The 12,590-nt window shown below is 35.3% G+C and overlaps 1 protein-coding gene across 1 annotated transcript in view; it reads right to left on the bottom strand.

Moving 5' to 3' along the window:
• LOC138696918 (uncharacterized) overlaps positions 1-12,590 on the bottom strand; it is a 135,603-nt gene that overhangs the window by 6,801 nt on the left and 116,212 nt on the right. Inside the window, exons 23-24 of the mRNA XM_069822409.1 lie at positions 8,064-8,353; positions 2,830-3,143 (exon numbers count right to left, since the gene is read on the bottom strand). Of these exons, the coding sequence (XP_069678510.1) occupies positions 2,830-3,143; positions 8,064-8,353 (604 nt within the window). The remainder of the gene's footprint in view (positions 1-2,829; positions 3,144-8,063; positions 8,354-12,590) is intronic.

Below are 12,590 nucleotides of genomic sequence, written 5' to 3'. Positions count from 1 at the left end.
ATTGAGTCAAAGCATAATTTGATTACTAGAAATTTATCATCTAACATAACTTCTCCTGAACTTTGTATCATGCTAGCATAATATGTTCTTATGGGCAATAGTTTAAATCACTGGTTCTGAACATAAAAAGCGAGTCCATTAAACATACTACAGATTAAAAATATACTATGTAGGATGCAGCAAACAACGCTTTTATTTGCTGTGCGTGGTGCAATAAGAATTTACTGCATGAACAATTCACAGTTTTCTTCTTTTATGTTCAGTGAGACTGTAGTGTGTATGACAACCAGAAGGGGTGGAAGGACAGAATAAGAGAAATAAAGAAGGGATCGTACAGGTTCTAAGAAAGACGAACCTGTGTCGGTGGCTTTATATTGTATTTGTGTACTTATTGTAAAATATACTGTTATAGGTTTAATTTGCAAGGCCATTAAACATATTTTACTATGAGTTTAATTCCATGAACTCAGTTCATATTTTGTTCATAGTGATAGACCCTATTTAACTCTGCATTTACAGACTGAGTTGCAGCCTTGTTTCTTCCTCGTCTCTGCCACACGCTACACTCAAAAGGCTGCGCAACTACTAGATTCACAGCAATATTCGGAACATCGTTTTACCTTGCTTATTATTTTCGCAACTTTTTTTGACACAACATCTTACATTAATAAGACGTATCAGTGTGCAAAATCTGAACGTCCTATGCAACCTTCCAGTGTTGAACATTGACTTGTTAAAACAACAAAGATTTGAAGAGATTAAGAATTGAAGAGTCCACTGCAAGAATGAATGATGTCATCTGGAATACATTTTGCAAGAGAAGCAATTGAAAGTTTGAAATGCTTAGCGCTCAAAGCTTAACTGTGATTTTCCGATCATTACTGGACAATGACTATCAGTGTTAATGCCATGTAACTCTCTATGTACATTCTATATGTTTTAAGCTATGCATTGACAGTGTTGGTTCATTTTCGACAAGAAAGTGACATCCATCATTCTTGCAGTGGACTCTTCAATTTAAAATACTTAGGTTCTTTACTTACTTCAAGTAACGATTAAGTGAAAAGGTTAGGACAAGGATTTATATGACAAATTAGTGTTTTTACTCAACGAAACAGATTTTTAATTCTATAACCATGAGTAGGATAGTTGAAATTAATATATGCAGGTTGTAGATGATATAAACTGCCAAAATTATACTGACGGTACATATTGATCTACTGAACAAAATATCTAGTGAAATTTAATTATTTATTATACCGGTAATTTTATTTTTAATTTGTAAAGTACCATGTCGATTTATAGTAGTTTAATTGTTTACATTTCAGGTAACTGTAGCCATACTATTTAGTTGAAGTAACGTCACAGTCTAGTATATACAGTCACGAAGCTCAATATGTAATAAATATGCATCCATAGATAGTTGCTAACCACTAGGATCGCTACTATTGCCTCATTACAGACAATGTGAAATAGTACCTGCACAGTCTATTGTTCCTAGCAACCTCACAACTCAAGCTTCGTGACTGTATATACTAAACAACATTTCATACAAGTTGAGAGGATGCGAAGGCATTTCTTTCCCCTTCTACTTGCCCAGAGTCCGTCAGTAACAGAAAGGTAGCTGTTACCTCTTATACCTTCACCCCCCCAAGTTGTACACACAAGAAAATAAAATATTAAATAAAGTACATAAGTGAATATAAAATACAGTGACACAAGTTTGACAATTACATGTTTGTGTATATTTTAGTGTCGTTCTCATAATATTTCCAACTAATAATTAAATTAAGGGATGTTAGTTTGTATTATGAAGTCAGGGGGGAGTGACACAGTGCAGATTGTCCCATTGTGTATGCTGTAGAGTAGCAACATTTATCTTCTGCTGTCAGTAGCTTTTTAATGTGCCAGTTGATATAAATAGCAATAAAATGAAATATTAAAGCTTAGTATAGGCTTTCGAAATATAAATTACCAGTAAACATTTTCAATAATAAAATTTTATCACTGTGTTCAAAGTCAATTAGTCGAACGTTAGTAAGATGGACAGTAGCAGCTTCCCCTTCACTGATGGAAGAGAGAGTGAGTAGAGGGGAAAGCCTATCAACCAAACTGAAATGGGGTTTAGACTGTGGTAACGTTCTAAAATGAGGGTGAATGCGATAGTGGTTTACACAAAAGAGATGTATGTAGTTTGGCCCATTTTCCATGACCGTACTGGTGAAGTAAACACAAACATTTGGATGATTGGTTCTATCTCTGATGTCCGAAAAAAAAAAAAAAAAAAAAAAAAAAAAAAAAGAATATGCTGCTTGTGGTTACAAATGGCTGAATCCATATTAATGCAAATGTTGAAAGTTTTTAAGTAGGTACCATACTTCACAGAAATGAAGGAAGTCCTAGCTACTTATCTTTCGATATAACAGTTCATATCTGACAGGATGATTCTGAAAGTAAACAAGAAGATAAGACTGATCAATATGTCAGTTCTTGGCTGATGCATGATGCAACAGCTTGGAGTCACAGCTATTTCACATTCAAAAACACTGTCCCATTTTGAATCTTGCGTACACCTATTTTAACACTTGAATATAATTAATTGATGAACTAGTGGACTTACTCGTGTTAAATGTGTAATATTTGTCAGGCTTACAGCTGTTTCAGTGCTTCACGCACCATCATCAGAGCCTACTCTGATGATGGTGCGTGAAGCACTGAAACAGCTGTAAGCCTGACAAATATTACACATTTAACACGAGTAAGTCCACTAGTTCATCAATTAATTAAAAACACTGTCTAAAAAACCAAAAATGAATACTTGCCACTTACATGGTAATGTTTTGAGTGGTTGTGATCTGAAGTGAGATATTTCGTAGAAATGTTGCAATGTTGTTTGGGGCGAGGACTTTCCTGACCGCAAACGGTTGTACAGGCATACTTTTGGCACATACAGACACAATAAGAGAATTTTCGCAGACAGCAGGTGTGCCACAGCGGAGGCCAAATCTGAGTGACTAGGTGTGATCATGGCCACGGTTACAATCCCCCAGAACGTGAACACTGCAGCTACCAGGATCGAAGCCAACAGAATCCACCGCGCTTCGTAACACAGCTGGTTGTCATCGTCCAAATCAAGCTTCGAGCTGGACACACAATACATAACAGAAGACAATTAATCACAATGACAACAAAAATAAGTTACATCATATATAAATCTTTATGCTCGACCATGCCGAAATGTAGTAATTATACACCTTGTAGCAATCCTTTAATGCATGTCATTAAAGTACACCTACTCATTAAAGTACAGGTGTTCAGCCAATGACAAGTCAGCTTTGTACCGTTATAAAACCGCAAGTATCGATTATTCTCGGATATGCAATCGAAAGAGAATTAGCGAAAAGTCACGGAGGCTGGAAATCCAATACGTCGCAGAAGGTTATGTTCTGTTACTATAATAATTAGCGTTGATTGTAAATAATATTCAAATAAATTCAATTTGTCATCTCGTTCTTCAATGTCGAATTCGATAATCAAGGTTATATTAAGTTTAACGGGATTACATCAAGGTCAATGACATTATTGTTCCTCGGAAAAAATCAATACTTTCGCGTCTGCGCACGTCCCACAATTCACGATCTAGAACAAGGTCACTTCCGATCTTGTCAGATACAAATAAAATGTATACATCTGAATTATTTCAAGTTAGAAATATGGTCGAGAATAAAAAGTCGTATGAAACTTGCCTATAATGGTAATTAAGACGCTCGTATGAATATTATGAAACTCGCGCTCGTTTCATAAACATCCATACTTGCGTCTTAATTACTATCATTATAGGCTCGTTGCATAATGTACTATTATAATTTCATTATTCCAGATTGAACCAGGCCTAATCGAAGAGAGTTAAACTTCCCTAGAATAAGGCAGTGGCGTATACTGGTTAAAGGGTTTGGGCTACCGCTGACCCTATTATTACACAAAATATATCTAACAATTACTTTAATTTTAATTACTATGGTAAAACTAATAATACAAAATTATTACATTATGTTATATTATAAACTTTTTCTTTTGTAATTTCCTTGGGCTACAGCCGGTAGCCCCGGTAGCCCGCAAAATACGCCCCTGGAATAAGGGAACTGTTTTGAGCTATCCAGATTTAAGTGGATTGAAAAAATGAATTACAGACCCAGAACTGAGCATGCGCAGTATGTTATAACTGAAACTTGGAAAAAATTCAGGTGACCCAAATTTTGTTTCTGGATCTGTACGTGTTTACATTACTTCTGGAATCATTCACTCTTAGCTGAGAGACTACAACGTGTTCATAATGTGTGCATACGATTCATCTGCAATACTCGTAAATTTGACCATATAACACCTTCCCTCCAGTTACTTTCATGGGTGAGTCTGAAGAAACGAAGAACAATACATTCACTGTCTCTTCTGTTTAGAATCATGCATACTTCTACTCCGAATTATCTGTTATCGCGCTTTCAATTTCTTACAACTCTTCGAAACCGACATCAAACACTTCTTTCTATCCCTCATCATAGAACGTCTTTATACTCATCTTCCTATACTGTAGAAATACCTCGCCTCTGGAATTCGTTACCTAATGACGTCAGGGACTGCCGGACTTTATCACAATTCAAAATTAAATTGGAAAATTTTGTCTTAGTTAATGTTTTTAGGTATTGCTAGAAGTACTGATTTGTGTTTTTTTTTTCTTTTTCTTTTTTAATCTAGATTAAAATTCCATGTTTCTTATTTTGTTATTTAATTAGGTAGGATACAATTAATTATGATACTTAATCACTCATTTAAAGTTTGTGTGACTGCAACCTGTGTATATTTTTGTGTGGCTTTACTTTGTTTATAGTGTTTTTTTTCCTCTCTCTCTTTATTTCTTGTGTAGCTTTATTTTGTATAATATACAAAATATATATATTATAGTGTTTTTTTTGTTTATTTTTATTATTATTGTATTTGTATTCTTGGTGTTGTGGAAGAGAAGGCCTGATGGCCTTAATTACACCAGAATAAATAAATAAATAAATAAATAAATAAATAAATAAATAAATAAATAAATAAATAAATAAATAAATAAATAAATAAATAAATAAATAAATAAATAAATAAATAAATAAATAAATAAATAAATAAATAAATAAATAAATAAATAGTGTATCTACCTAGAAATATTCTCCATAGAAAGGAGAGAATTCTCAGTGTGGTGTAAGAAGAGGCTGTCCAGACAGACAGACAGAGAGACAGATTTATTCGTTCCATAATATTCTTACATTTGCTTCATAGCATAGAATAAAGAACATGTCCAATTCTTATGTTTAACAATAAAATGCAAATATGAAATACGTACAGAATTAATACCTTAATAACAATAATATTTTATACAATGCAGTATGTTTACCATTTAATAGTATTGAAATATTTACACAGTACTGTAAAATGTCAAAAATTCATCTACAGAATACAAAGTGTGAGATATTACGTAATTTTTTAGTTTTACCTTAAATAATGCAGCGTTTTGGCTATGATTCTTAATGTCTTCAGGAAGACTATTGAACATTTTTATCGCCATGCAACGTACTCTCCTTTGACAGCATGATAAATTTGATGATAGCATATGAAAATCATTCTTTCTGCGGGTATTTGTACTATGTATGGCTGAATTAGTTCGAAAAGTTTCTTTATTACATAAGAGGAAATTTATTAAAGGGTATATGTACTGATTTGTTAAGGTCAGAATCTCTAACTTTTTTTAAAAATAATCTACATGATTCTCTAGCCTTTGCTTCAACTATTATTCTAATGGCTCTTTTTTGTAATAAGAACATATTTTTACTATCTACAGAATTTCCCGAAAATATTATTCTGTAGGACATAGGACATAATGGAATGAAAATAGACAAAATATATTGTCTTTAAGATACCGGTAATCAATTTAGAAATTGTTGTAACGACCTAATTGCGAAGCATGCTGAGCTAAGTTTGGGGGTTACTTCTTTAATATGATTTTTCCAATTTAATGTATTATTAATATGCAAACCAAGAAATTTGGTTATTGATGTTTCTATAGTCGTGACGCTGTTATTTCCAGCGTGACTCCTCCTCTTTTCTTACGTCTTAGGAAGCCAAGGTTCTATGAAGTCTAGGTAGGTAGTATCGTTCGCCATTTTTGTTCTCTTGTTGCCGAGCTACCATACAAGGAATCTATTTGCCACACCGTTAAACATTATCATGTCGTAGCTCCTATGGTAATAAATTAAACGCACTGTAATTGAGGAAATAATTGAGCGGCAAATAACGTCCTCTTGTGCTTTCTGCGGATGCCAACGAAAGAGCCAAAATGGCGGGCGGTTATATTAAGTATTTATCCAACCTTAGGAAATGCTTAACATCTTCATCAGCGAATCACAAGACGCACACGTTTAAATGTAGCTGACCTGCAACGTGATTGGCTGCCGGAAATTAGAGCGATGGGACTATAGTAGGGGTATACTAGGTGTTCAGTTCAAAGTGTGTCATGGCTCGCTGTATGTCGTCATGTGGCTAGCCGATGAGCCTAGAGAATTCAATATTCCTACATTTCCGCAGAGGCGTATTACCTCTGTGCAAGAGAAGTTGCCTAGCAAGTACGGCGTTCATTCTGAAGAGTACTTACCGATACGTACTGTAACGCTGGTAATGGCAGGAATGTGAACTGTTTGGAAACACGTACTGAGATAATTTTTTTTCTTACTGTCGGGATATGGGGAGAGGGTTAAGACGATTACTTACGTACAGTATTTGTTGACATTAACTTCGACGGTCAACATGGACACGGAGCATTTGATTTGTGTTGTGGAATGTTGCCGTACGCAACTGATGATAACAAATACCCTGGGTACGACTTGCCCGCGCAAAATACAGTTCGAAAGAGGTTATGGTAGCAAACAGACCGTACAGACCGCCATCTGTTGCTATGACGTTCTACCGTACACGTTCTTAAGTTCAGATTGAACGCCTTGATTAATAGGCAACTTCTCTGACATAAAAGCTGAAACTCGCTTCAAATCGCTGACTCACCAACAGTGACGTCATGACACACTTTGAAATGAACACACAGTATTGTTGATAGTTGTGTCTAACGTTTCAGAGATTAAATCTGAAGTGGTTTTAAATTGAATTATGTTAGTTTTATTAATGTTTAATGCTAGTTTATTGGTTGTAAAACAGTCATAAATTTTAAGGAAAACTGTTTCTGTTTTATATTTGGATGTGGCAAAGTTCTTGTCTGTAATTATGATGCTTGTGTCATCTGCATTGGTAAATTGGTAAATGTATGGAAAAGACTACTGGGTGTTCATTTCAAAGTGTGTCATGACGTCACTGTTGTTAGGTCACCGATTTGAAGCGAGTTTCAGCTTATATGTTAGAGAAGTTGCCTATTATTTAAGGTGTTCTTCAATCTGAACTTGAGAACGTGTACGGTATAACTTAAACGTCGTAGCAACAGATGGCGGTCTGTACAGTCTGTGTGCTACCATAACCTCTTTCGAACTGTGTTTTGCGCCGGCAAGTCGTACGCAGGGTATTTGTTATCATCGGTTGCGTACGGTGACATTCCACAACACAAATCAAATGCTCCATGTCCATGTTGACCGTCGAAGTTAATGTCAACAAATACGTAAGTAATCGTCTTAACCCTCTCCCCATATCCCGACAGTACGTATTTCCAAACAGTTCACATTCCTGCCACTACCGGCGTTACCGTACGTATCGGCACTTACTCTTCAGAATGAATGCCGTACTCTTCAGAATGAACGCCGTACTTGCTAGCCAACTTCTCTGCCTCTTAGATTATACACCTGAGGTGCGGAAGTGTAGGAAGATTGAATTCTCTAGGCTCATCAGCTAGCCACATGACGGCATACATCGAGCCAAGACACATTTTGAACTGAACACCCAGTATAAACTTACAAAAAAGAGACGAAGAAGAAAAGGAGGTAACGCTATTTTGAGTACATGTCATCAGGAATAGTAAATATATTACTTACCCAGAGCAACAGAGCAGGGCTATAGTAGCTGTTGCTGTTATAAGAAGTATTACGTAAACCAAGGACAGCAGCAGATGCGACTCGAAATGTCCCTTTGGATAACAACGCCACAGAGGGACGTCCTTGGAAGCAAGCATGTACACTTGTGGGGGAAGTAACAGCAGCCAGCCTCCAGCTAACAACACCTGGATCATCATCAGTGCAAGAGCCATCGTGAGCAGCCCAGTTGGACGTGTGAGCATGTTTACCAAAGGCTCGGCACTGGATGTAAGCCTCCAAGTGGTGAACACCTGCAACACAGAGTTAGATCACCCTCTGGCTGCATGTGAGTGAGAGAAACAGACAGACAACGTGCGCATGTTATAAAAACCTCTGGATCTACTGAACCAAGTTAAGTCTGCTGTCAATCATATATGTAGAAAACTCAGTGGCAGTACGATTATACCCACTATATATCTATATAGAGCAGTGGTGGTTCCTCGGGGGAGGGAAGGGAGGAACGTCCTCCTCACATTTTTCTTCTTTTGAAAGTAAATACCAAATGAAATATATGCCTTGAAATTCGAGGAAGATTCGATAATTTTTAAGTTCACAGCTATAAGAAAGTCGGTTGATCGAGTTTTAAACGACATGCACTCATGTGCTGCTAGAAAACTGTGAGAAGGATGCGAGATTGTGTGGAGGAAAATCAATCCATTCCTCCTTTACTACACATAAACAACAGCGCGCTAGCGGCCAGAGAAAGAAGCAGAGTTTTAAAGCAAGTAAATGAACGGATAGGGAGGAGATCCTCCTCTGAATCAGCGCATGGGCAGGAAATAGAAACCGACTGGTCTTGCAGCAAGGTCGATACTGCTGCCATCTAACGACGCTGCATTCAACCAGACTATAACACATCTAGGAGGAGACACAATAAAAACAGTTTTAACAAAGCTATGAAAGACACCATATAAACTTTTTTTTTTTAATTATAAATCAAAATATATTATTCATTACACTTTATATAAGCTATTATTCATGGTTTTGAAACTTTCGAGAATATCTGAAAGTTGAAGTTGGATTTATATAAAACAACGAGGAAGCAGTTCTAAGTTAGTATCGCAGATCTTTTTGGCCTCTGAAATTCACTTCCATTCATTGTCTACTAGACAGGACAACAGCCAAGTTGTCAGCTTTGTACAAATATATTTGAAATTGAATGTACTGCAAACTACATTATTTTTAACATTAAAAATTAATTGGGCACCGGCAGCTTTGAACAATAATGGTAGTATGCCTTTACAAGAACTGACATTCTTCAAAAGCACGTGATACTGAACTTGTAAAATGTACATGTGGCAACACAGACCACGTGGGTGGGTGCAGTTTTCTCGCTTTCCTAACAGATTATTTCTCATTCCCATTTCCGTAAAACGGTTCCGGTTACGTGTTAGCAGCTAGTCTCTTCCAACACGTGTGATGCTGTAGTGTGCGTGAAAAATGCTGCGAAGTTGTGAATTTCCTTGTAATGGTTAATTTGTGCAATTATTCAACAGTGAAAACATATTATATTTCGGACAATTTAGGAAACTCAGTTTACAAAAACAGATTATTACCATACAAAAGGGAAGGCCAACCCTAACACCACCTGGTCTTACATGTATACATGTAGGCTAATTTGTAGCATGTTTCTCTCAAGGTGTCATTTTGCTCTGTTAACTTCTTTCCTCCTCTTAAGAAATATGCAGGAGCCGCCACTGATATAGAGTATTTATATTGTTTGTAGATTATGAGAAGGCTTTTTATACTACGAAATTACGGAATATAATGGAAATAGGCGGATATCCAAAACACATTTTGAAAGTAATACAAAATCTGTAGTCGAACACAAGAAAAAGTATTGAAAAAGGAACATTATATTGACCATAAAGGTACGAGAGATGCAACTGGACTGATACGAAGAATCAGCGAAAAATACCTAGAGAAGAATAAAGAATTACAGGTATATAGTATTTGTGGATTTAGAAAAGGTGTTTGACAGAGTGGACTGGAATAAACTGATAAGGATCCTGAAAAAAATTAGTGTGGATTGGAAAGAGAGAAGGCTGTTCTGTAACTTTTATATGAAACAACTAGTCAAAATCAGGATAGGAGAAGAAAAGTCTGAAGGAAGTGAAATAGGGAGAGGAGTACAAGGATGCATTTTATCACCTATCCTATTCAACATCTACTTGGAGGATTTGGTGAAGAACTGTTTTCAGAACATGGGAGGGGTAATAGTAGGAGAAAGACTAATAAAGTGCGTAACATTTGCTGATGTGGTGTTGTTAGCAGAAGAGGAGATGATACTAAGGGATATGCTACTGGAGCTAAATGACAGCTGTGAGCAGTATGGGATGAAGATAAATGCAAACAAGACGAAGAGCATGGTTATGGTTACTGGGAGAAAAATGAAGAAGGCAAAGTTCTGAATTCTAAATGAGGCAGTAGAGCAAGTGAACAGTTTCAAATACTTGGAGTGTATCGGTACTGTAAGAAGTAACATGAGCTGCTGCCAAGAACATAAAAGGAGGATTGCAATGGGAAAAGAAGCTTTTAATAGAAAAAGGAGCATCTAGCAAAGTGCTTTATGTGGAGTGTGGCATTATATGGTGTAGAAAAATGGACATTACGACGAAATGAAGAGAAGTGAATTGAAGCATTTGAAATGTGGATATGGAGACGAAAGGAGTGTGTGAAGTGGACAGACAGAATAAGAAATGAAGCTGTGTTGGGAAGAGTGGATGAAGAAAGAATGATGCTGAAACTCATCAGGAAGAGAAGAAGGAATTTGTTGGGTCACTGGCTGAGAAAAAACTACCTACTGAAGGATGCACTGGAAGGAATAGTGAATGGGAGAAGAATTCTGGGTAGAATAAGATATCAGATGATAGACTACATTAAGATATATGGATATATGGATCGTATGCGGATACAAAGAGGAAGGCAGAAAAAAGAAAGATTGGAGAATGCTGGGTTTACAGTGAAAGACCTACCCTTGGGCACAGAACTATCAATGAAAGAAATATTGACAATGCTATTAGGAAATGGCAAGATGTTTCATAAAATAAATTATGTAGTTTTGAATATAATTTTATGCTAAAACTGATCAGGAATAGAAAAAGAAATTGGCTGAGTTGCTGGCTAAGAAGGAACTGCCCAGTGAAGGATGCACTAGAAGAAATAGTGAACGGAGTTTGGGGCAGAAGAAGACGTTAGATGATACACAACATTAAGATACATGAATCATATGTGGAGACTAAGAGGAAGGCGGAAAATAAGAAAGATTGGAGAATGCTGGGTTTGCAGTGAAAGACCATGGGCAGAACACTATGAATGATTGAAATATAATTTTATTTTCTTATGATCAGGCTGTTTTTAATACATCAGAAGATTATCTCCAAAGAGCTGTGGCATAGTTCTAGTATTAAATTTAAAAAGTTATGTATGGATTTTATAAAAATTGAAAAAAATGTAAATTTAAATTTATATACTATAATTCCATAGTAGACATAAGACAAATTATATTGTATAATTATTAATTTAAATTCAGGAATCCGCCCCTGAGCACGAGTTCTACTCTTTCAGGGGCGAGCTAAAGTTTTTCGGTATATATTATATTTTATGTTACAATTATTAGCAAAATAAATAAATAAATAAAATGCATAAATACATAAATAAATAAATACATAAATAAATAAATTCAGAAATACATAAATAAATACATAAATACAGAAATACATAAATAAATAAATACATAAATACAGAAATAAATAAGTAAAATAAATAAATAAATAAATAAATAAATAAATAAATAAATAAATAAATAAATAAATAAATAAATAAATAAATAAATAAATAAATAAATATCAATTAGAAAAATATAAGTAAAGAGTGTAATCTTAATATTTCATGTATAGAAACAAAAATACTGGTAATGACATTCCAAGGAAGAATGCATCTGAGATGCAAAATAGTTCTAAAGAAAAACATTACCGGTATTGAGCAAGTAAAAATCCTTCAAAATATACTATACTGCAAAAGGAAGACATAAATATAAAATTACAGAAGTTTCAAAGAATGTGTGGAACCATAACAAGAAACTTAAGAAACAAAACCTGAACTCTATAAGATTATGGCGGGTCCCATGATCAGGGACGTCGCTAGGGGGGTGCGAAAGGGTACGCAAGCACCCTTTTCCGCACCCCAAAGGGCAATTTATTAACAAATTACTAGGCATAAATTATTTTGAAGAACAAAAACAAACAATTTCTTGGATGTGAAAAAACTATGTCCCATAGTGTATCGTAATGGATGTGATGAGCAATAATAGCAATAATAATAATAATAATAATAATAATAATAATAATAATAATAATAATAATAAACAGATGTATAGTATGCGCGCAAGTGCATAAAAGAACATTTTGGATTTTTTATGTACCACATTTTTACAGTTCGCACCCCATTTTTAAATCTCGCACCCCATCCGCACCCCCTTTGCTCTGA

The sequence above is a fragment of the Periplaneta americana genome, chromosome 3 (genome assembly GCF_040183065.1).
Source record: "Periplaneta americana isolate PAMFEO1 chromosome 3, P.americana_PAMFEO1_priV1, whole genome shotgun sequence".
In the NCBI taxonomy this organism is placed as follows: domain Eukaryota; kingdom Metazoa; phylum Arthropoda; class Insecta; order Blattodea; family Blattidae; genus Periplaneta; species Periplaneta americana.
Note: the sequence above shows the minus strand (reverse complement) of the source record. Positions and strands in the feature narration are given on the sequence as shown.